General features: G+C 47.9%; 1 protein-coding gene across 1 annotated transcript in view; it reads right to left on the reverse strand.

Annotated features, from left to right (window-relative positions):
- TMEM255B (transmembrane protein 255B) overlaps window positions 1-10,032 on the reverse strand; it is a gene marked incomplete at its 5' end in the record, with an annotated part of 41,387 nt that extends 31,355 nt beyond the window's left edge. The window contains 3 exons of the mRNA XM_081084650.1: window positions 115-177; window positions 1,955-2,097; window positions 9,978-10,032. Of these exons, the coding sequence (XP_080940776.1) occupies window positions 115-177; window positions 1,955-2,097; window positions 9,978-10,032 (261 nt within the window). The remainder of the gene's footprint in view (window positions 1-114; window positions 178-1,954; window positions 2,098-9,977) is intronic.
- Window positions 10,033-20,714: the final 10,682 nt, after the last annotated feature.

Consider the following 20,714-nt stretch of genomic DNA (forward strand, 5'->3'; position numbering starts at 1 on the left):
CAATAAACAACCTCAAAAAGGAAGTTAAGAAAACAGTTCCATACTATTTGGCTTTAAAAAAAAAAAAAAAAAGATGAAGTATTGCCATTTGAAAGTAACAATGTACTCTCTTACCATTTGCCTTCGATTCTCCACCAGGTTGATGCCAATAATTCCTAAGAAAGACCCGAAGCCCAGCTGAAAGCAAAGAAAAAACAAGGAAAAAGCACCCAGTTAGCACGCTGGTGGCTTGATGCTGACTTCTAACAGTAAAGAATGCATAGGAGACTGCCGCCCTTAAAGCATCTCACCAAAGGCCCAAGGCAGGCCACTCCCGCCTCTCCAAGTTCTGACCACCAAGTGGCAGATGGTCCATGTACCTTTGGGTGGACTCCTCAGGCTCAATGGAAGCCGGTGATTGGAATAGAAACTTCTGAGTCATGACCCATCCCTTCTTCTTCTTTTTTAAATCTTTATTGTTGAAAGTATTACATATGTTCCCCCCTTTGCCCCCCATGGACCTCTTCTAGCCCGCCCCCGTTCCACACCCCAGGCCTTCACCACCATATTGTCAGTGTCCATGGGTTATGCATATATGCATACAAGTTCTTTGGTTGATCTCTTCCCACCCACCCACCCACCCTCCCCTGCCTTCCTTCTGAGGTTCGACAGTCTGTTCCATGCTCCTATGTCTCTGGTTCTATTTTGTTCATCAGTTTATTTTATTCATTAGATTCCACATATGAGTGAGATCATGTGATACTTGTCTTTCTCTGACTGGCTTATTTCACTTAGCATAATGCTCTCCAGGTCCATCCATGATGTTGCAAATGGTAAGAGTTCTTCCTTTTTTTACAGCTGTGTAGCATACCATTGTGTAGATGTACCACAGGTTTTTTTATCCACTCATCTGTTGGTGGGCACTTTGGCTTTATCCAAATCTTAGTTCATTGCGCTGCAATGAACATGGGGGTGCATATATTCTTTCTGATTGGTGTTTCTGATTTCTTGGGATATATTCCTAGAAGTGGGATCACTGGATCCATCTCATCTTCTATATTCAAACATTTTAACTCTTAGGTCAGGAAGAGATTACAGGAAAAGATAGCATTGTGTGTCCCCTTTCCCCCTCATGGAGGACAACCTCTTTATGGTAGCCCAGACCACTCATGACTCATCTTCTGCATCTGGGCATCAGGTGAGAGGCCCACCTGATGTTTCTCCAGGGCCTGTCTCAAGTCCCATAGTCAGAGAGGGACTCCTCTGGTAAGATATTAGGAAACTAGAACCATGGGTATTTCAGAAGAAGGGTTACCTGTCACCTGTGGACGTGGCTGACACCACTCAGAGATAAGCTTTAGACTCAGGTGAGCAGACAAACAGGTAACCTTGGGGAAGAAGAGAGGGAGATGGGGGGAGGGTCCTAGAAGCTCCTGAGAACCAGTTGTAATCATCAATCAAGGCTTCTTGGCAGGTATCTTTTAAAGCTACATGCCCATTTTCTGAGAACTAGTTCAGTCAACTTGGTCTCATGGGGCTAAAATCTAGGTGTCACGGAGCTGGTTGCCTCTGGAGGCTCTGGGGGAGAATCTGGGCCAGGCCTTTCCTGTGTCCAGAGCTGTTCACTCCGTGGCTCGTGGCCCTTTGTCCATCATCAACTTCTCCCATCACACGGCTGAGGCCCCTCCTGCACCCTCCCCCACTTCTAAGGACCCTGTGCTAACACTGGCCAGATGCAGGATCATCGTCCACACCCTGGACCCCCCGTTGCTGGGGAGCCCACCACAGTCACAGGTCCCAAGCAGTAGGACCCAGATACCTCGGAGGTCATCATTCTGCCAACAATAACCACCAAAACAAGTTTCCATGCCCTAAACCTCCAGCTCTGGGGAGCTGGAGCAAAGTGTGTCCCCACCACACAGACATCTGTGGTGCCCAGTGCCCCTCCCTCAGACCCCTGGGCCCCGTCACTCACAATGATCCCTGGGTAGTAGCCCCCCACGGTCACATTCTCCGTCCTGGTGGTGGCAGCGAGGCCGATGGTCAGGATGAAGACAGACACCACAAGCAGAGACCCCACAAACCAAAGGGAAGTCTTCTTTCTTCTCCCAAACCCTTCTGGGAGGAGGACAAATGAGGAAGCTGTTAGTACGGGGCAGGCTCTGATGGGGGTCCTAGCAAACATGAGCGCATTTGGTGTCTGCGTGGCCCTTGTCTCTGAGCCCCACAGGCTCTGGGAGATCTCTCTGTCCCGGAGCCAGGGGCCCATGCTAACTGCTCTCTCCTTCGTCAGTGCCCACCTCAGGTTCACTGAAGCTTAACCATCTCAATCCCTATGACCCCACAAAACAGGGAATGAAAGAAACACATGGTGTTTCTTCTGACGCCAAATGTAAATCGTGTGTGTGTGTGTGTGTGTGTGTGCGCGCGCGCACACACACATGTGTTTAATGGGGAAAACCACTCAGTATCTCACTGCAACTACTAGCTCAGATGACCCCCTGAATGGCAGACATGCAGACATTGTTCATACTCTAAAGCAGAGCTGGGAAAACTTTTCTCTGCCAAGGGCCATTTGGATACTTATAACATCATTTGCAGCCCATACAAAATTATCAACTTAAAAATGAGCCTGCTCTATTTGGTCAAACATTTAATTAACTCACCCCTAATGCCTTGGCAGGGCCAGGCCAAATGATTTCTCGGGCCTTATACAGCCCGCGGGCCGGATGGTCCCCAGCCCTGGCTCTAGGTTTGCCTCCAGAGATTTGCACTTCTGCACTCCTAACAGTAAAGCTTAATGTCAAGTCAAGGTTGGAACACCCCAGAACAGGATTGTTACATACTCAGAAATAGATTGCACAAAACTATAAATCGATGTGAAAACTCAGAAAAACTTGGCTCAACTGAGTACACTGACCTAGCAAGGGTATATATCTTAGGAAGGACACTTCAGTCCAGGGGCTAAAGGGAACCTCATGCAAGACCCCCCATCCCTTCACCAGCACCCCTCTCAGACTCCACACAGCCCTCAGCACAGCCCACTCCCTCCAGACCCTTGGGAAGACACTTCTCCCAAGAATCTCATCCTAAACCACCTATTACCTTCAGCCTGGAGGGGATGAGATCAATTCATTCACTAAGAAAATAAACCACCAGAGAGCTGACGGTCTGGGCCCAGGCGCAGCACCCAGGACCTGGGCATGCATGGCGGGGTGGAGTCATGAGGGGGCTCCCCTCTGCACAGTGGCCCTGCCCTAATGTTGCCTGCAAGGCTCTGCTCTGCAAGCCCTGGCCCAGACTCTTTAGACTCAGACGTAGATATTTAGGATTTAAATCCCAGCCTTCAGGCTCCACAGTTCCTTCTGTTATGCGCTCCTCTCTCTGGCTCCCTAAAGATGCAGGTTTATCTACATCCACAGGGAGGACTCTTGTACCTGCTCCCTGGCTTTACTTGCTAGAGCCAGCTGTACCTGGGGGAGCCAACTGTTGCAGAATTTTGAGCAGCCCTGTGCTTGCTGCGTTGAGAGTAAACTACAGAGGAACAAGGATGGACTCTATAAAACCTTTTCCAAAGGCTCCGCCTTGAGGATGGACCAGCTGGGCAGCCCGGCCACGCCGTAAAGGGCAGAGCCTTCCTTAAGAGCGGTGGCCGGCTGACGAAGGCGCTGTGCAGCTCTCAACAAGAGCACAGATAAAGCAACGAAGTTGTCGTGATCACAGCCCCCCGGGGCCAGCCACATGCCACACCTCTCATTTAGGCCTCTCGGACATGCCCTGGCAGTGGGCTCCCGGGCCCACCACAGTAGCCTCTGCAGAGTTTTTGCTGAATGAGCATTGAGGGATGAGTATGGACCCAAGAGCGAATGCATAAGTGGTTGTATGAGTGGACCTATGAGTGGATGCATGAGTAGACACACAGGAGCACAGAGATGATGTGGGAGATGATGCTGACTGCCCACGGCCACGCCACCAGGCACATCACTCCAACACGGGTTCTGCAACATCTCCCAATGTTTCTAAACTCCGCACATATTCTAGAGTGACATTCCCTACTTTCTGTCCAGTCATACCAGCCACCTCGAGGCCCACCATCCCTCCCAAGGCACTCTGTCCTGAGGGCACTGGCCAAACGACAACCCATGTGGCCTGATGCCCACAGCTGTACTCTTATCAAGAGGATGGGCCCTGCTTGCTGTGTCAGCAGAAGCAAGTCACTTCCTGTACCTGCTGCAGTTTTGTGGATGGCGAGGAAGTTCCAACTCAAATTGAGGTTTGCCGGGGTATCTGAGAGGTGTCTTGATTGATTAATTATGTCTGCCCTGAGCATGGGAGGAAGGAGCTGGGGCACATTTGCCAGCCCTGAATAGGAAATCCAAGGCCCCTCCAGATCCAGCATTCTTGGATTTTTCTCCCCACTTGTCTTCCTCGATTTCACACTTCTTCTTTTTTTTCTCACATGTAACTTTTTCAGTGACTTCAGGAATTTCTCTTTCCAACACCTCTCATTATATTTGTGAATTAAAAACCAACCCTAATTGGGGCTGGAAATTATAACCAAAGTGATAATGACATTTTTACAAGAGAAAGAAATAATGTAAGTTTTCTATTTAAAAAGCATGGTTTTTATCCTGTTCATAAAAGCAATAGTTATTTATTGTAGAACAGTTATAAAGTACAGGAAAATACCCCCCCCCAAAAAAAAAAAAATTCACAGTAATCTTATCACCCAAAATTGACAAGTAGGCATATAGCCTTATGGTCTTTCTTAATTTGGGATCAAAATGTTTTCAAAATTACTGCCATTTGCAACAACATGGATGGACCTTGAGAACACTATGCTAAGTGAAATAAGTCAGTCAGAAACAGCTAAGAAGCATATGATTTAACGCATATGTGGGATATAAAACTGAAACTCGTGAACACAGACAGCAGTGCGGTGGTTGCCAGAGGGAAGGGGATGCGGGGGAAGGAAGTCCTAGTATATGATGACGGGAGAAGATCTGACTTTGGGTGGTGGGCACACGGTGCAATACACAGATCTTATAACATAGAAACCCACACCTGAAACCTATGTGAACGTATTAACCAATGTCACCCCAATAAATTTAATTTAAAAAATAAAATAAAAAGTTGTGTTTTTTAACCTAATAAACTGTAAGAATTTGTCCAGCTTTTAAAACACTTTTCTAAACATAATGTTTATTTATAATGTGTATTCCACTAAATGGATATGTCAATTATCCCTAGGTTAGGTTAGGTTAATTATTTGGGTTGTTTCTAACTTGTAATTATTAAAACACAATGCGGAGCACAGGGGATTTGAGGGCAGTGAAACTGTTCTGAAGGATATTATACGTGTCGTTATAAATTTGTCCAAACCTGTAGAATGTACAACACCAAGAGTGAACCCTAATGGACACTATGGATTCTGGGTGATAATGATATGTCGATGCTGGCTCATTGATTGTAACAAATGTTGATAACGGGGGAGGCTGTGCATATGAGGGAACAGGGGGTGTATGGGAATTCTCTGTATCTTTCCCTCAATTTTGCTGTAAATCTAAAACTGCTCCAAAAAATGAAATATAGTTTTAAAAAAGAAAAACACAATATGATAAACACCTTTTTAGGATGAATTTCTACAAGGGGGATTTTAGGGCAAGGAAGCAAAATATTTTTAAGGACAAAGTAAAAGTTTTGAAGAAAATTTGACTTTACAAAGCAGAAGATAAACCTGTAGTCCTTGTACAAGCTTTGGAAAGAATTCTCTGTAACTCCACAGAATCTTTCTTTTACAAGCAAGAGAAGTATATATAGCTTTATCTGATTGTTGTTAAATTGTTGTTTTCATTGTTGTTTTCTAGTAGTTTTCATTACAAACATAGAATTATTGAGGGCGACGCATGTGTGGGAGTGTTCCAGGGGAAAACACAGTCACAAGTGCAAGCAGACACTCGATGTCTTTGGGACACTGCATTTGCATCTGCTCTGGGAGTTCCCTATAGTGGACTTCCCCTTGACTAACACATATAGCATCTTACTTGCAAAGAAGGGTGCATGCAGACAGAATGACCTTTTTTTCTTGCATTTGTTTAAAGCCTGAAACCAAGGCTACCTGTACAAGGCAGTGTGCCTGAGAGTCAGATGGGCAGTTCCGGGAATGATGGCAGCAGATGAGGGTGTCTGTGGCCTGAAATGGCAACGCCACTTTGAGAACAAGTGGCCAATAGAGTAAAACAAAAGAAAGAGACCTCCCCAGGGGTGAAATTCTGCTTTGGTTTATTAATTTTACAAAGATGGGAACATTTTTAAAAAAAAAGAACACAAAAGTTAAAAATATATATGCCCACTGGTGTGGCTCAGCAGTTGAGTGTTGACCCAGGAACCAAGAGGTCGCCGATTTGATTCCTGGTCAGAGCACATGCCCAGGTTGCAGGCTCCGTCCCCAATAGTGGTGGCAGGGATGGGGGGTGCAAGAGGCAGCCAATCGATGGTATTTCTCCCTCATTGATGTTTCTATCTCTCTATCCCTCTCCCTTCCTCTCTCTCTCTAAAAATCAATAAAAACATATTTTTTTAAAAGTTAGAAATATATCTTCTACATTTTGGAAGTTAATGTAATTGTTCTTGTGGATGTTCATAAAATAATCATATTAATGATAACAATACTACCTAGTAACTGGGTAGCAACTTCGGCTTTTCTCTAACTCTCTTCGTCTCATTCAATGAAGATCAGAGGATTAATCTCTCCTGATTCCTGTGTTACCCTTCCCAGCCTCCACATATCTGTGAACAGAGCCAAAGCTGATTGCTTTTAATCGGTGCAATTTTCTCTTCAGCTACTCTTCCTTGACTATTTTTTCCCCTTAGTTTCCCATTTCAATGTTTTGATTGTTAAAATGGGATTTAAGATCCATAGGACTTGTAAACTGAATTTTATGGGGCTAAGTATTTGAGGAAATTATCAGACAAATGCCCTCCTCCTCAAAGGATTTTGTTTTGCTAGTTTTCTTAATTAAGTGCATTGCATGTCTGTTATGCCCAACATAATTAGCGAGGTGCCTCAGCACTTACTTCAAACCACAGTTATAACCTTCTCTGTGCCTCATCTCTTAGCTCCCTTAGGAGTCTGCCTGCAGAAGCCCCTGGACGATATCCTGGTTCTTCAAGCTTGTGATTCTGTTTCTTATTCATCCCCTCGGGGATGCTGGCATGATGAACAAGGATCAGATCCACTAAGCTAGCAGCATGTGGTCAGCCCTTGTCAAATTTGTTAGTGACATTCTGACTTCTGATCACGGAGTAAAACGTTAAACACATCTCTGAGCTCGTGAAAATCTTCCGATGAATCATTTTCAATATAACTTTACCATTTCACCCCTTTTTCCCAAGCTGGGCTCTTCCTCTGAAACGGCTGCACGATAAAAAGCAGAAGGTGTAAGCCACCCCTTTTTGCCAGCATTTCTATCATAGGTTCCCAGGTTCATAGAAGGCCGGGAAAGAGAGCCAGCATAATTCACGTGGGAAGCCAGGGACAAATGGTTCTGAACGATCTTCTTCTATTCACACCTGCTGTCACATGTGACTCCAGGTACAACAGAGATAACAAAAAGAAGAATCTTGACCTTATTCTTTATAAATATAGGATAGCGCAAAAAAAAAATAAGAATCAAAATATTAATAGGTTAATATTGCCTTATAATTACCATGAGACATATGCAGGTTTTGGAGAGAAAGGAGATTCTGAATTGGAGAAAGACAACTAGAATTACCTGAATTGTTCCCTAGATTCCCCTACCCCATTAGCAAGACTATTATTATGTGCATTGCTACCATTAAAGCGCTCTTAAGACAGTGCCTGTGAACTAAAATACCTACTATTAGGTGTGTGCCTGTGGTGACAGCTTCCATGGACTGTGTCTAACCTGTTCAGGATCTGCTCAGACCAGCTGTGTGATCTTAGGCAGCCAGCCATCCTCTCTGCACCCAGCCGAAAGAGAACTCCGTGAGAGCAGGGCCTGTGTCTGTCTTGTTGCGCGCTGGACTCCAGAGCGAGCTCACACTGGGAGATAGCGCGTTTCCTCGTGTTGGATGAATGAATGAACTTCAGTTTCCTGATCTGTGACATTGAAGTAATAATAACTACCTACTTTGCCCACCTCTTAAGACTGTTATAAGGATCCAGTGAGAGAATATATGTGAAAGGTCTATCGATGTTTCTATGAATGCAATGAATATATTAATCATGGCACTCATAAATATATTAACCATGGTAGTGTTAATGTTAAGATGGCATAACACTTGTTCTGAACCAGTGTTTCTCCAGGGGGGAGTTGAGGGGGGGAGTCTGACGTGTGAAGCTCAATGGGCCAACAGCTACATCTCACCTGTCTTGCTCACTGTTTTTCCAAACTCCAGTCTGTCCCCCTGTGCGTCCTATCTAGAATATCTCAGAATATCACTTTGTCACTCCCCGTGAGTCCCTCCAGTTCTCTTGCCCCTACCTGTCCCTATGCCCAGCCTTGGCCAGAGTTGCTAAACCACAGCTCCTGTGACAACCCGGTCTTGTCTTGAAGAAGTGAAAGGATGGGGGGCAGGGCGGGCGGGGGGGGGGGGCAGATTCTGTCTCCATCACTCAGCATTTTCTCCACTTAGTAAAGCCAGGAAGGGAAGGGGGATTTCATAAAGACTTGGGGAGGGGGTCAAAGTCATGGCCTACCTGCTGGCAGGGCCCAGGCCTCCCCGAAAGAACAATGGGTTCTTTTAATCATGGGGGGAGTCCCAGTTGTGGAGGTAAAGTGACAGTCCCTGGGAAAGTAGACCAAGGCAGAATGACATAGCCCCAGCCATCAGTCTCCCTTTTTTTCTGATTTTAATGTAACATGTGCCCAAGGTGGTGAACACAAAAATGTAAGAAAGAAAATACCCATAATCCCATCCAACTACACTAAGGTTTTGTGTTTTGACATAAAAGACCAACTCCTAGTGTTTTTTTAAATTTGTAATCCCTCCTCACAAGAAAAAAAAAAAGGCAAATGCTATTTTAAACCACCAAGTCATTCTAGTATAATAATACAGTAATAACTAGTTAATAACACAAAGTTATTAGTAACTAACTCATTTCCTGGAGGATGGAAACGCTTGTAAATAAGTTTTGCAATAGAGCATTTTGCTTTAGAGAGTGGGGGGAGATAGAACTGTTTCTTTGAAGAAGAAGCCAGAGTCCTTGATTATTATTTAAAAATCAAACAGCATTTCTAATCTGGTTTTTAAAAAGAGACTTTCCAACGATACTCCAAACAGGGTTCTGAGGTTTAAAACCCATAGTTTTCAACGGGATCGTTTCTGAAGCCGGGGCAGGGCCCGGGGAGAGCGCCTGTGGCCCCTCACTGCAGCTGTCAGCACATCCCTTACTGTGCAACTTCTTCCCTTATTTTCAAAATCTTCTCTGCCCTCTCCCCTTCAGGAAAACACACCCAACATGACCCCATATTGGCCACTTCCCAGGAGAGAACCTAGGCCAGTTCCCCAACTTGTAACGTGCAACAGGTGTCCTGTTTTCCCGCTCACGCCTGGCTTCCAGGCTGCATGGGTCTTGATTCCAGAAATCAAAGGATTAGAGATTCCGAGAATTTGTGGGGCTGAAGTCTGTGGAGGGGCGCATGGGAATGGAGAGAAAAAAAACTGTGCCTCGGTGGCTTTCAAGCAAGAAGAAGCTAACTGGCTCCTTGAAAGGAACGTGAAGAAATTTTAGAGACTGAAATAGGGAGAGACGGAAAGGGGGGAGTGTGGGTTGCCCCATTCATACATACCGTGGTCCATTGTTCCTAATGACAGACAGTAGGAAAGAGACAGGGAGAGACGTACAGAAAGGCGGGGGAGAAGAACTATGAATGAAGAAGGGCCTGTGCCAGGGCCGGGGTCCCAGGCTCCAGGAGGCGGAGGGCGGGCGGGGACCCGCGGGGAGCCTGCGAGGATGCGCGGGCCGCGCTCACCTGTCGTGTCCAGCAGGGCCAGGGGCCCGGGCAGCGGCAGCGCGGGCGGCTGCATCCCCGGCTGCTCCTGGGCGCGGCGCGAGGGTGGCTCTCCCGGTGCAACAGCGACAGGCCAGGTGCTGCGCGGCGGCTGAAGGCTCTGCCGCCCTGAGCGCCGCCCTTCTCTCTGTCCGCGTCTGCGGGCTCCCTTCCCACCTGCTCTCCGCCCCCTTCTCGGTCCCCTCCTCTCTGCCCTCCTCCGCTGCCCATCACTCCCCCTCCCCCCACCCCCATCCTTCCCCCTTTCCCCACTCACCCCCTCCACCTCCCCCACCCCCGTCTCCCTCCTCTCCCCCTCTCTCCCTCCTCCTCCCCGCCCCCAGCCTCCAGCCTCCTCCAGCTTTCTCAGAAATCAGACCCTCCAGCTAGGACGCCAGGAGCGGGAGACAGGCCCAGGGTGGAGGACACTCTGGATCTCCGGCCTGTGTGCCCACCACCGGGGCCAGAAGTAAACTCAGAAGTGAGTGGTTGTCATGGAGACGCCCACTTGTCTGAACTGAATAACTGGTAACATTTTAAGATGAAGAAACTGAGTCTCAAGGTAAGTAAGGTCAGTAGCCCAAGGCCACGCAGCCGGTCAGCGCGCCTCAGGCAGTCAGTCCGACCCAGCTCACACCCGCCAGCCTGCGCACAGCCTGTTCCAGAGGCTGGAGGGGCTCATCCCAAGTTCCAAAGGCTTACTGAAAATACGTTTTTAGCATGTGTGTGAGTATCGCCAGGAATGATCTCCTTTTCCAACTAATACATTTGTCACAGCAAATTTTAGATGCAAACGTGAAGGAGCAAGATTTTGAAAATGCATGTTGGGCTAACGAGCCAAGAATCTCAAAAAGGGCAGTTCTAAGGGGTCGGTCGTGGCAGGTGTCAGCACGCCCAGAAGTCCAGTGGCCCGCCTCACCTACATCCGTCATCCTCCAACAATCTCAGTATCACTCCCCTTTCACCCATGAGGAAACTGAGGGTCCAGGAGGTTAACCGGTGAGACCAAGCGCAGATCCAGAATTCCTACAAAGCCTGCATGTTTAATTATCGGGAGGGACGTTAGTTAGAATTTTCTCCTGAGAACCCCTCCCTGCCCCAAGTGTGTGAGGTGCGCTGATGCCAGTTATGCCAGTTGACAGCTGGTATAGCATACTGCCTTGGGCCGACACAGGAGGCCTGTAGTAAACTGAACTCTGCAAAAAGCAAGAGTCTGGGATCAGGTTATTTTTAAAATGTAATGTAATTTAGCTCTTACAAAGGCAATTATGAGAAGATGAGGAAATCTGTCTTATACTAGTCTGAGGATAATCAGAGGGACTGAACAAATTATTATTGACATGAAATAACCTATTAAGACAGTTATGATAGATGTATGCTGTCCTCCCTAATACCAAATTCCTCCTGCTTAGAGTAAACGTTTAAAATATCCTACAGTGTCCCACCTTGACTGCCCTTACATGAACACAGGCCCCAGCCGGCCCCAGAAACAACAGTCTCCTCAGAGGCTCCCACCCGGAGGTGCTAGTCCAATAGGAATGAGGGCGGGACTACCCTGTGCCTACCCTTGAGCACCTACTATATGCCTCGCACTGTGATCGCCACTGTTCAGATGCTGCCTTCTTTTGTCCATACAGTATTATACCCATTTCACAGATGAAGAAACTGAGGCAACGAGAATTTAAATAATTTTTCCAAAGTCAAGTAGCTGGTCAATGGCAGAAACAAGACACAAAACAGGCCACTACAATTTCAAAGCATAATTATATCTTACGAATGGGAAAGCATGTATTTATTTACCTGACTACAGACATTTAGTTTAATTTTTTATTTATGCAATCAACATATATTTACTGCACTTCCTCTATGTGTAAGATACTAAAAGAGCTGCAAAGATGAATCATATAGACATGCCCTTTAAGAAATTCACAAATAAAAGTGAGAAATGGGGGGAAACAATGTACTATCTATATATATATATAATCTATATACACTGAGTGGCCAGATTATTATGACCAGCCCATCAGTACAATGAAGTGAATTAGTTATGCAAATAATAATAATAATAAAACCTTGAGAGTATTTGCTTAGGAAGTTTTCAATATTCAGTATTTTTGGAAGTGTCAATGAAGTACTGATGGGGTGATCATAATAATCTGGCTGGTCATAATAATCTGGCCACTCAGTGTATATAAAAGGCTAATATGCTAAGTGTCCATCCAGGTAATGATTTCACATAGCAACGCCCGGCTTCCTCTCCCTGGCGACTAGCCTCCTTGCAGTTTCTTCAGCCCAGGAACACGACTTGCTTTATAGCCAGGTGCAAACATTTCACACTTTAACCAAAAGTCTGTGAAGTGTTTTCTCACGCCTCATCTCATTTGATCCTCACAGAAGTCCTGGAGCAGGTAGAGAGGAGACTTGGTGGAATCCTATTTTCTTTTCATTAGCCAGAAAACAGAAATTTAGAAAGCTTAGAAACTTGACCCAACTGAAAAGAAGTAAGAAGTGGTGGACCTTGAAAATGACTTCAGGTTTTGTCACTGTGCAGAATATAGTCAAACACTGCTGCAGTTAAATATTTTACCCTTTGTTCTCCCTGCGTGATCTACAATAATAATCTGCTTTGTGTTGATATTTACTGCTATGTTGCTGACAATTACCTGAAAGAGGAGTTGGGGTGCTTCACCGGGCTGGAAAAAGTTTAGCTAAATCAGAAAGCAGGTCTAATTAAGCAAGTTTATTCTGTATCTATAAAAGGCTAAGTTGAGTCATGCATGCTCCATACATATAAAGCTCTCACTGGCGCCAATCGCACGCGTGTTTTTCCATCTGTTATTGTTGATCATGAATTTAGTTGACACTTCTATTATAAAGGGCAAATAACGATATTAAAATATTTCTTCTAATTAATTTCCTTTCAATGTGCACAAATTTGTGCACCGGGCCACTAGTTATACTATAATGCAGACGGTGATGATAGTATCTGTGAGTGCAATTACCTTATGAGAGCACTACCAGAATCCCGCTGGGGATGGCCCTGCACGTGTAGAGGTCAAGGCCTTTCTGGTGACCACACAATGACCCTCAACCTTGCCTCCCACTGGCCGGGTGCTCAGGACACTTCAGCCAGAGCTCTGGAGGTGAGGAACACTTGAGGTTCCTGAGCGGGTCCGTGATCAGCCAGGACTGGGAACCACCACGTTCAGGACAGATAGGGTGCTAAGAGAGAGAAGTGGAGGATAAGCAGTTCCAGGAAGAGGCGGTGTTTGTTTCAGGCCTGGAGGATGGAGCTGGGGAAGGGTGGGGGGCAGAGTTTCAGAAACTCCAGAGCAGAGCTAAGTCAGAGAGGTGGAAAATCGCCATTAAGTCTCACAATTCTGGGCCATAGGTCTCCTTGCATCCTGCTCATACCTGGTGGCATACTTTTCCCCACATGAAGGCCAGCGTGACCTGCTCATGTCCCTGGAGACCCGTCCAGCATGGAAGAGCTGATGGGAGAGGCTAGCTCCACCCCAGACTAATCTTCCTGGATCCTGGGTCAGCCCATTGTCTTTGTGGGCCCCACACAATCATGTCAGCGCACGCGCACACACACACACACACACACACACATGCACACGCACATGCACACACACATACCAGGTTGGCCCCAAGTTCTAGCCTAGGCAGGGTTATGTCACCAATTGCCCCCTGTCTGCCACTGAGCTCAGGTGGCGGTGGCCAGCATGCCTCTGCGTCCTCCCTGCCAGGTGAGAGGGTGGGGTCTGGGTGACCCTGTGCCCATGCCCAGTCCTACTGCAGAAAGGCTGGCCTGGGAAGCAGGGCACTGACCGCTCTGGGCACTGACTGACCTCTCCCCTATCCCTCTGTCACGGCCCTCGCGTGTCTGGGTTTAGGCTTTTGAGAAGCCACAGATGGAAAGCCCTGCAGAGACTTTGCCTGTCCACCCTGCTACAGGCCTCCCTCCCTGCAGCCATGAATGTCACAGGCTCCAGCTTGAAGTGGGGGAGGAAGGACAAGAGAATTTAGAACTCAGGGTGATTTAAAAAAGTAGGATCGAGCTACCCAAGAAGGGGGTGCACACAGACCCTCTCTGGTTGCCCCTGCCACTGCCAAGGCCGAAACTGGCCAGGACAGAGAGCCAGGGAAGGGCCTTTCCAGGGGCGTTAAGAACTAAAAGCTTTGCCTCCTTTGGATAAAGCAGGTGTGAGGGGTGGGAGTGGGCAGGGATGGCCACAACACTCAGTTCTATTATGAAAATAAATTCACCAAGAACAGGACTTGCGCCCTTTTGTCCCCTGCTTAAAACCATGTCCCGCTCATGGCAGGCACTCAGTAAAAATACATCGAAGGAAGACTGAATACACTTGATTCCCAAACACCACTTAGCACCTGCTCCCTGCCAGGTCGGGCCACATGCTGGGCACATCAGCCCTCTCCCACCTGCAACCTCACCTCCTCGGCCCCACCAGCGGGAGAACTCGTTGGAAGAGCCGTCACTTCAGTCTGACTGATGAGAAAAGCCGTTTATTTGAGCAGATGGGGGTCAACTGGCTCTCACAACAAGGACATGGGCTCTCCCGAGAGAGGAATTAACCACAAAGCCACCTTTGTCAGCCATAGGCGTAGTTTGGTTCGTCCGGTTTGTTCCAGAGCCACGGGCCACTTGGCCCTGTGCAGGTGCGAATCATCACAGAAGCATGTGTGTACACAGCCCGACCCTGGGCTCTCAAGGGTTAGTGGAGGGCAGAGAACAGAACATGACTCCTTCCTGTAACCGAATAACCCTGAGATGACGCTCAGGGGATGAATAATGCAGACAAGCAACGAGGGAAATGACAGGTGGCCCCTGCCGGTCCGTCCACGCAGATGAGGAGGGTGAGGCAGCAAAGACGAGACAGGAGATGTTCTCAGAGACATAAATTTTTTAAATTAAAAACACTCTCGGGCTTTGCTAGAAGGCCTTGTAACCATGATCTCCCGGATCCGGATCGCTCTAATGAGCCCAAGCAGGAAGGTTCCACTGTCCCAGACGTCTCACGTTGCAAGCTTCTTTTGCTCCCCTACCTCCCATGACTCCTCGGAGCAGGAGCGCCTTCCTGGTCTTGGATTTGCAGCCACAGGCTTGACCAGTGTCTCCTGTTGTAGCCAAACAACCTGCCAAGGGCACGTCTCAGCAGCCTGGTGGTTGCCCTGTGGGAAGGAGAGAACCATGCCCGTGCAGACCCATCCCCCTTACCTACAGCGCAGATTGAATACTGTGCGCAGGAAGGACAGGTGCCCCAAGGACAGGTGCTTCCCCAGAACCTCGGGGACAGGACAGGAACCGGGACCATGAGCACTCCCACCCAGGCCTGGCAGGGAGGGGGGTGAAGAGGCGGAGGAGTTAGGGTTAGGGTCTGAAGCCAGGCTGCAGTGCTCCACACGTGTTTCCAGCAAACCCCACACCATGCATTGGCCCTTAATAACCTGTATCCCTCAGCCCACTGATCTCACAAGTAAGAAGGTTGAACGTGGAAGAACATTTTTCTACTGTAACTGGGGAACTGAGGTTTGATTTTTATACAATCAAATCAAGCCTTCTTACCTTCATTTTAAATTGCCTGGGCATTGCTCAGTGTCTATCTTTTTCATTTGTTAATTTGATGTCTTCAAATTGAGGGTTTTTTCCTTCAAACCTGTCCTGTCAGCTGGCATAACGCCTGTGATCTGTGTTCTGTTTTCCACTGAGGCCCACTGTGTGTCCGAACCCTCACCGAGGGGATGGACCCTGCTGTGAGATAAAAGGAGGTGTGCCCAGCCTTTCTTTTCTTTTTCTTTTTTTTTTTATTGTTGACACTATTACAGATTCTCCCCAGTGCTCAGCCTTTCTAAGGCTCAGCTCATGGTAGGTAATTATATCTACAAAACTCAGGTAAGCAAATCTACAAAGACAGTAAATAAGAAAAAATAAACTAGCTATGAGAATATAGTAAATAACCCAATAAAGGAGTAAATGAGAAGTTTGGGGTGTGTAACCCATGTTTGGGTGATCATACAGGACCCCGAATGTCCAATGAGCAGTCTCCCCAGTCACCCTGGTCAGGCCCTTGGGAGCACAAGGAGGGCCCCCACTTGGGGTGTCCCCACGGCCACCCTGAGGACCAGCCAAGAAGGGGACAGTGCAGACTTTGGGGGGGAGCCGAATATGTCTCCTCCGTGTCTTGCCCACGCCACCCAGACAGCAGTGGCATAGCCCCTCCCACTCAAACTGTGCCCGCACTCACATTGTCCTGTCTCTTTCCTGAGATTTTGCATTTTTATTTCCTTCAAGCTTTTTGTAACTTCTCGTTGACGCATTTTTTTTTTGTTATGATTCTGCTTTAAAACCCTTGTCAGAGAATCCCAACATCTGTGTCATTCCGCCGTTGACACAGGAATGTCAATGTTTACTGTGTTTTCTCATTCCAGTTGGGGTGTTCCTGGCTCTTGGTATGACCAGCAACTCTCCATCATATCCTGGACATTTGGGGCGTTAGGTTATAGATTCTGGTTCTTGTTGGAGTTGTTGATGTCAGCAGCCCTCCTCTGACACAGTGCCACGTGGGTAAACAGGTGGTGGGGCAGAACAGAAAAGAGATTTAATCTAACTTACAAGTGCCAAGTGATTCGAAGCTTTAGAGGAAATGTCTGCTCCCCCAGTGGGGCAAGCGTTATGGAGCAAGGGGCACAGGTGTGGGCACAGCAGGTGTGAGAGAAGCCCAGGACAGGTCTCTTACCTGGAGCAGATTACAGTCCAATGGAGGAGACCAGGAGGCAAACAGGAACCAGTGAGACAGAGCACGTCGGTGTTTCTCCGTGGTATCTCATATGCCGCTTGGCACCCAAAGAATTCCAGTTGTTGCACATTAACTACAACCTCTCCTGGTTTTTGTTAGCCATTGTGTTGATCACATATCACCCCGTATCACACTGGATTCACCCCAATAAAGCCCTGGGCCTGCCCTGTGGATGGGGGTGGCCTCTTTCTAAAGTGGCTCTGTCTCTCACAGGCCACGGCTCCACTCAAATATGCAGAATCTCAAACAACTGCATGACTCAGGTTTGGAAAAGGGGATTTATATGAATAAACAGTAGGGACTGGCTAGCTTCTGTGAATAGCAGAATAAAGCCACAGAAGACTTGCCATGATAAAGAACAAAGTAGAAGTATGCAAATCAGATACATTGGAATTCAAAGTCTGATGAACAGAGAATTTGAGAGCAATTTTAAAATCTTGCAGCCATGGAGAGATGAAAATGAAGGCAAAGTGAGTGTGTACATGTGTATGTATGTATATGTATGTGTGTATGTGTATATGGTTGTTTGTATGTTTTGCATGTGTGTATATGTGTGTGCATGTGCATATGTGTGTGTGCATGTGTGTATATGTGATTTTGAAGAAAAGAATGCAACTAGTATTCATCTCACAATCTAGAGAGCTCATTCCTCTTTTTTTTTAAACCCTCACCAGAGGGTATGTTTTTATTGATTTTAGAGAGAGAAGAAGGAAGAGAGAGAAACTTCAATGTGAGAGAGTAACATTGACCAGTTGCTGCCGTACAAACTCCAACTGGGGATCCAACCTGCAGCCTGGCTATGTGCCCTGACCGGGAATCAAACCCACAACCTTGTGGTGTACGGGATGACGCTCCAATCAACTCTGCCACCTGGCCAGTTTGTCCTCTTTTGCTAACTTTTATTGTTACCCTTTCCCACTTGAATAGAAATTGTGTTTTTTGTTTTTACAAATAGAAAGTTTCCCTGAAGCCCTTGTGATGGCAGCCTCTCCGAGGCCCCTGGCCGCTCTGACAACCCTCTCAGGGATTGGTTTGCTAAGGAAATACCACGGTGATGTTTTCACCACAATTGATGTCTAAACATGCCCCCCGCACACAGGATGGTAAACGTGGGGCGTTGCTTGTCAGGCTTTCGGCAGGGCATGTAGACAGCCGAGCTCAGATGCCTACAACCAGCTACCCTGCAGGGATGTTGAACCTGGTTTCTGAGAATCCTGGGCTGGCTCACAGTGTGCAGCATAAAAAGGGTCCAAGACGAAGGCTTCTCTGCAGAGGACCCCACCTCAGGTGTCCCGGGGCCCCCAAGATGTGCTTAATGGTTCACAGGTTGATGCTCAGAGACACAGCTAAAGGCCAGCAGTGCTTGGGGAGGAGCAAGTGCTTGGTGAGTTGCTGCTGTGTTGGGGGCAGCAGGCAGCCCCATAGCCCAAGCAGGACAGCAGGTGCCCTGGACTCAGGTGAGCAGGGGAGACGGCGGGAGTGAGGACATCACACAGTGTGCCTGGCGGGGGGACTGTACCTGAGAGACGCCCGAGTGGAGGTCCCCAAAGACCCATGAAGAAGCCCCAGAAGGAAGAGGGCTGTAAGCACCTGCCCAGCAGCTCAGAACCGCCCTGAGCATCTTCCTCCCTCGCCAGGGTCACCCCCGAAGCCAGAAGCTGAGGCTGACAGTGGAGGGCAGGAGAGCTCAGCGGGGAGGGCGGGAATGTCCCTTTACCCAGCCAGGAAAGGAGTTTGAAGTAACTGGAGTCTCAATTGTCGCACACATGGACAGGGCACTTAATGTGATGCCTTGAGCCTGCTGTTACTTAAAGCGGCTGCAGGCAGAAGCATGGTCACCTCTGGGCAGGGAAGCAGCAGGGAGGGGCACGGGGCTGGGAGAGGTGCCAGTCGGGTCCTGGTTCTTGCAGCTGTGGGTGTCTCAGGTGTCACAGTGTGGTTATTGACTGAGCATCCAGAATTCGTTTTCTCTATGTGAAATTTTATTTTAATCGTGTGTGTTTTTAAATATATTTTTATTGATTTCAGAGAGGAAGGGAGAGGGAGAGAGAGAGAGAAACATCAATAATGAGAGAGAATCATTGATCAGCTGCCTCCTGCACGCCCCACACTGGGGATTGAGCCAGCACCCAGGCATGTGCCCTGACTGGGAATCAAACCATGACCTCCTGGTTCACAGGTTGATGCTCAACCACTGAGCCACGCCAGCTGGGCTTAAAAGTGTCTTAAAAATAAAGTGACTACAGGACTTTTGATTGCCTATGTGTGAATACATGGGGCCAACCTGAGTTTGTGGGGGTGGGGAAGAGAAAAGAATAGGCCTGAACAGACTCAGAGACACAGCTAAAGTCACAAATAAGTTGCTTTTGTGGTTATAACCCAACAGACCTGTGAGTTCAATGGAATAACCACTTGTTCATAGGTTAAGTCACGGGCATGCCAGATTTAGCCAAAAATCAATGAACAATGTTTCAGTGTATGTCCTATGCAATAATGTGAGACATACACTTACAGAATTACTTATTTATCTGAAGTTCAAATGTAACCAGCTGTGTTTTATCTAACCATAAGATAAAGGCAGAAAGGTCCTCGCTGGTGAATCTGGTGCAAAAACAGAAGGGTCTCCACCATCAGGCACCATGGGCACCAGACTGGCAGGTGGGGATGGTGGCCAGAGGGGGCAAGGGTCAGGCCTCCACCCCCACCACTGAGGCTGCTTAAATCACCCTTCAGGGCCATGGGTACCTAATGCAGAATAAATGTCTTCAGAAAAATCATAAATGGGTCTTTTCTTGCACCAGAATGTAGTGAAATGAAATTTATAGTCATTACCTTATCCGAATGTACTAGTCTAGAAAACAAACCAAACTTATGGAAGGGTATGGTGATTTGTCCTGCCAACAGCTTAGCATCCCTCCACCCCTGGATCCCTCATCTTGGGCTTGCCCAGGGAAATGTACCAGGTGGTCATTTCAGATCACAGACCAGAAAGTACTCGATGCCTATCCAAGGCCCGTCCAGAGCATCCTATGACTCTACAAGACCACACCACAGTCAGGAGAGAAGGACAGTTCTGGTAGGGTTTACTTCACCAGTCCCAGGGTGCTGTAAAGTCTTCATGTGCAGAAGGTAACTCTAGGAACACACTTGAAATGCCTCCACAGAACTAGAGAGTCTACACCTAGCAATCGTCTGTACCACACACACCTGCTTAGGGCTTGGGTCATCCCTCCTACACAGGCTCTAGAGCAAAAAGGAGGTAGTTGGGTCCTAGTTTTGGCCAGCAACCCTCCAAAGCCATTGATTGTCAAGATCCACTCCTTTCCTGAGGGTCAGGGGGTGCTGAGGGCATGTCCCCAGGGCCCTGCAAGCCACCAGGTGGCAGGAGGAGCAGGAGCTGGGTGTGAAGGGGGCCAGTCCAGGCCTCTCTCACTGTGCCCTGAAGCCCAAGGGCTGTGGTTTGCCACCCCCTGGACCAACCAAGAGAAGGCCTCCACTGAGGATGGGGCTCTTGGAAGTTGCAGTTAAGGTGCCAGGAAACCCAAACTGAGCATCCTCTCGTCTGAGCAGCCATCTGCCCAGCTGCTCAACACCGCCGCCAACTTGCAGGTCCATACGGGAGCCTGGACAGTTCTGTATTGTTGCTGCACTCTGTCCAGGAGCCATGGTTGTGTCTTTTTTGAGTGAAATGGGGCAAAAGAAGTGGACTATTTACAAGCCGGAGCTCCTGACCCTGGGCCTGGGGGTCTAGTGGCTCTGTGCCTCCTTCTCCTGCCCCTGCTGTGAGCAGCTCGGCCACACAGGTGGGAGCTGCCTGTCACCACGCGAGAGATCCACTGAGTCACAAAGGCCTATTCAGCCCTGCCAGCTGCGGAGGGAGGTCCCTTTTCCCCCACGT

The sequence above is a fragment of the Myotis nattereri genome (assembly GCF_964212035.1).
Source record: "Myotis nattereri genome assembly, chromosome: 2".
In the NCBI taxonomy this organism is placed as follows: Eukaryota; Metazoa; Chordata; class Mammalia; order Chiroptera; family Vespertilionidae; genus Myotis; species Myotis nattereri.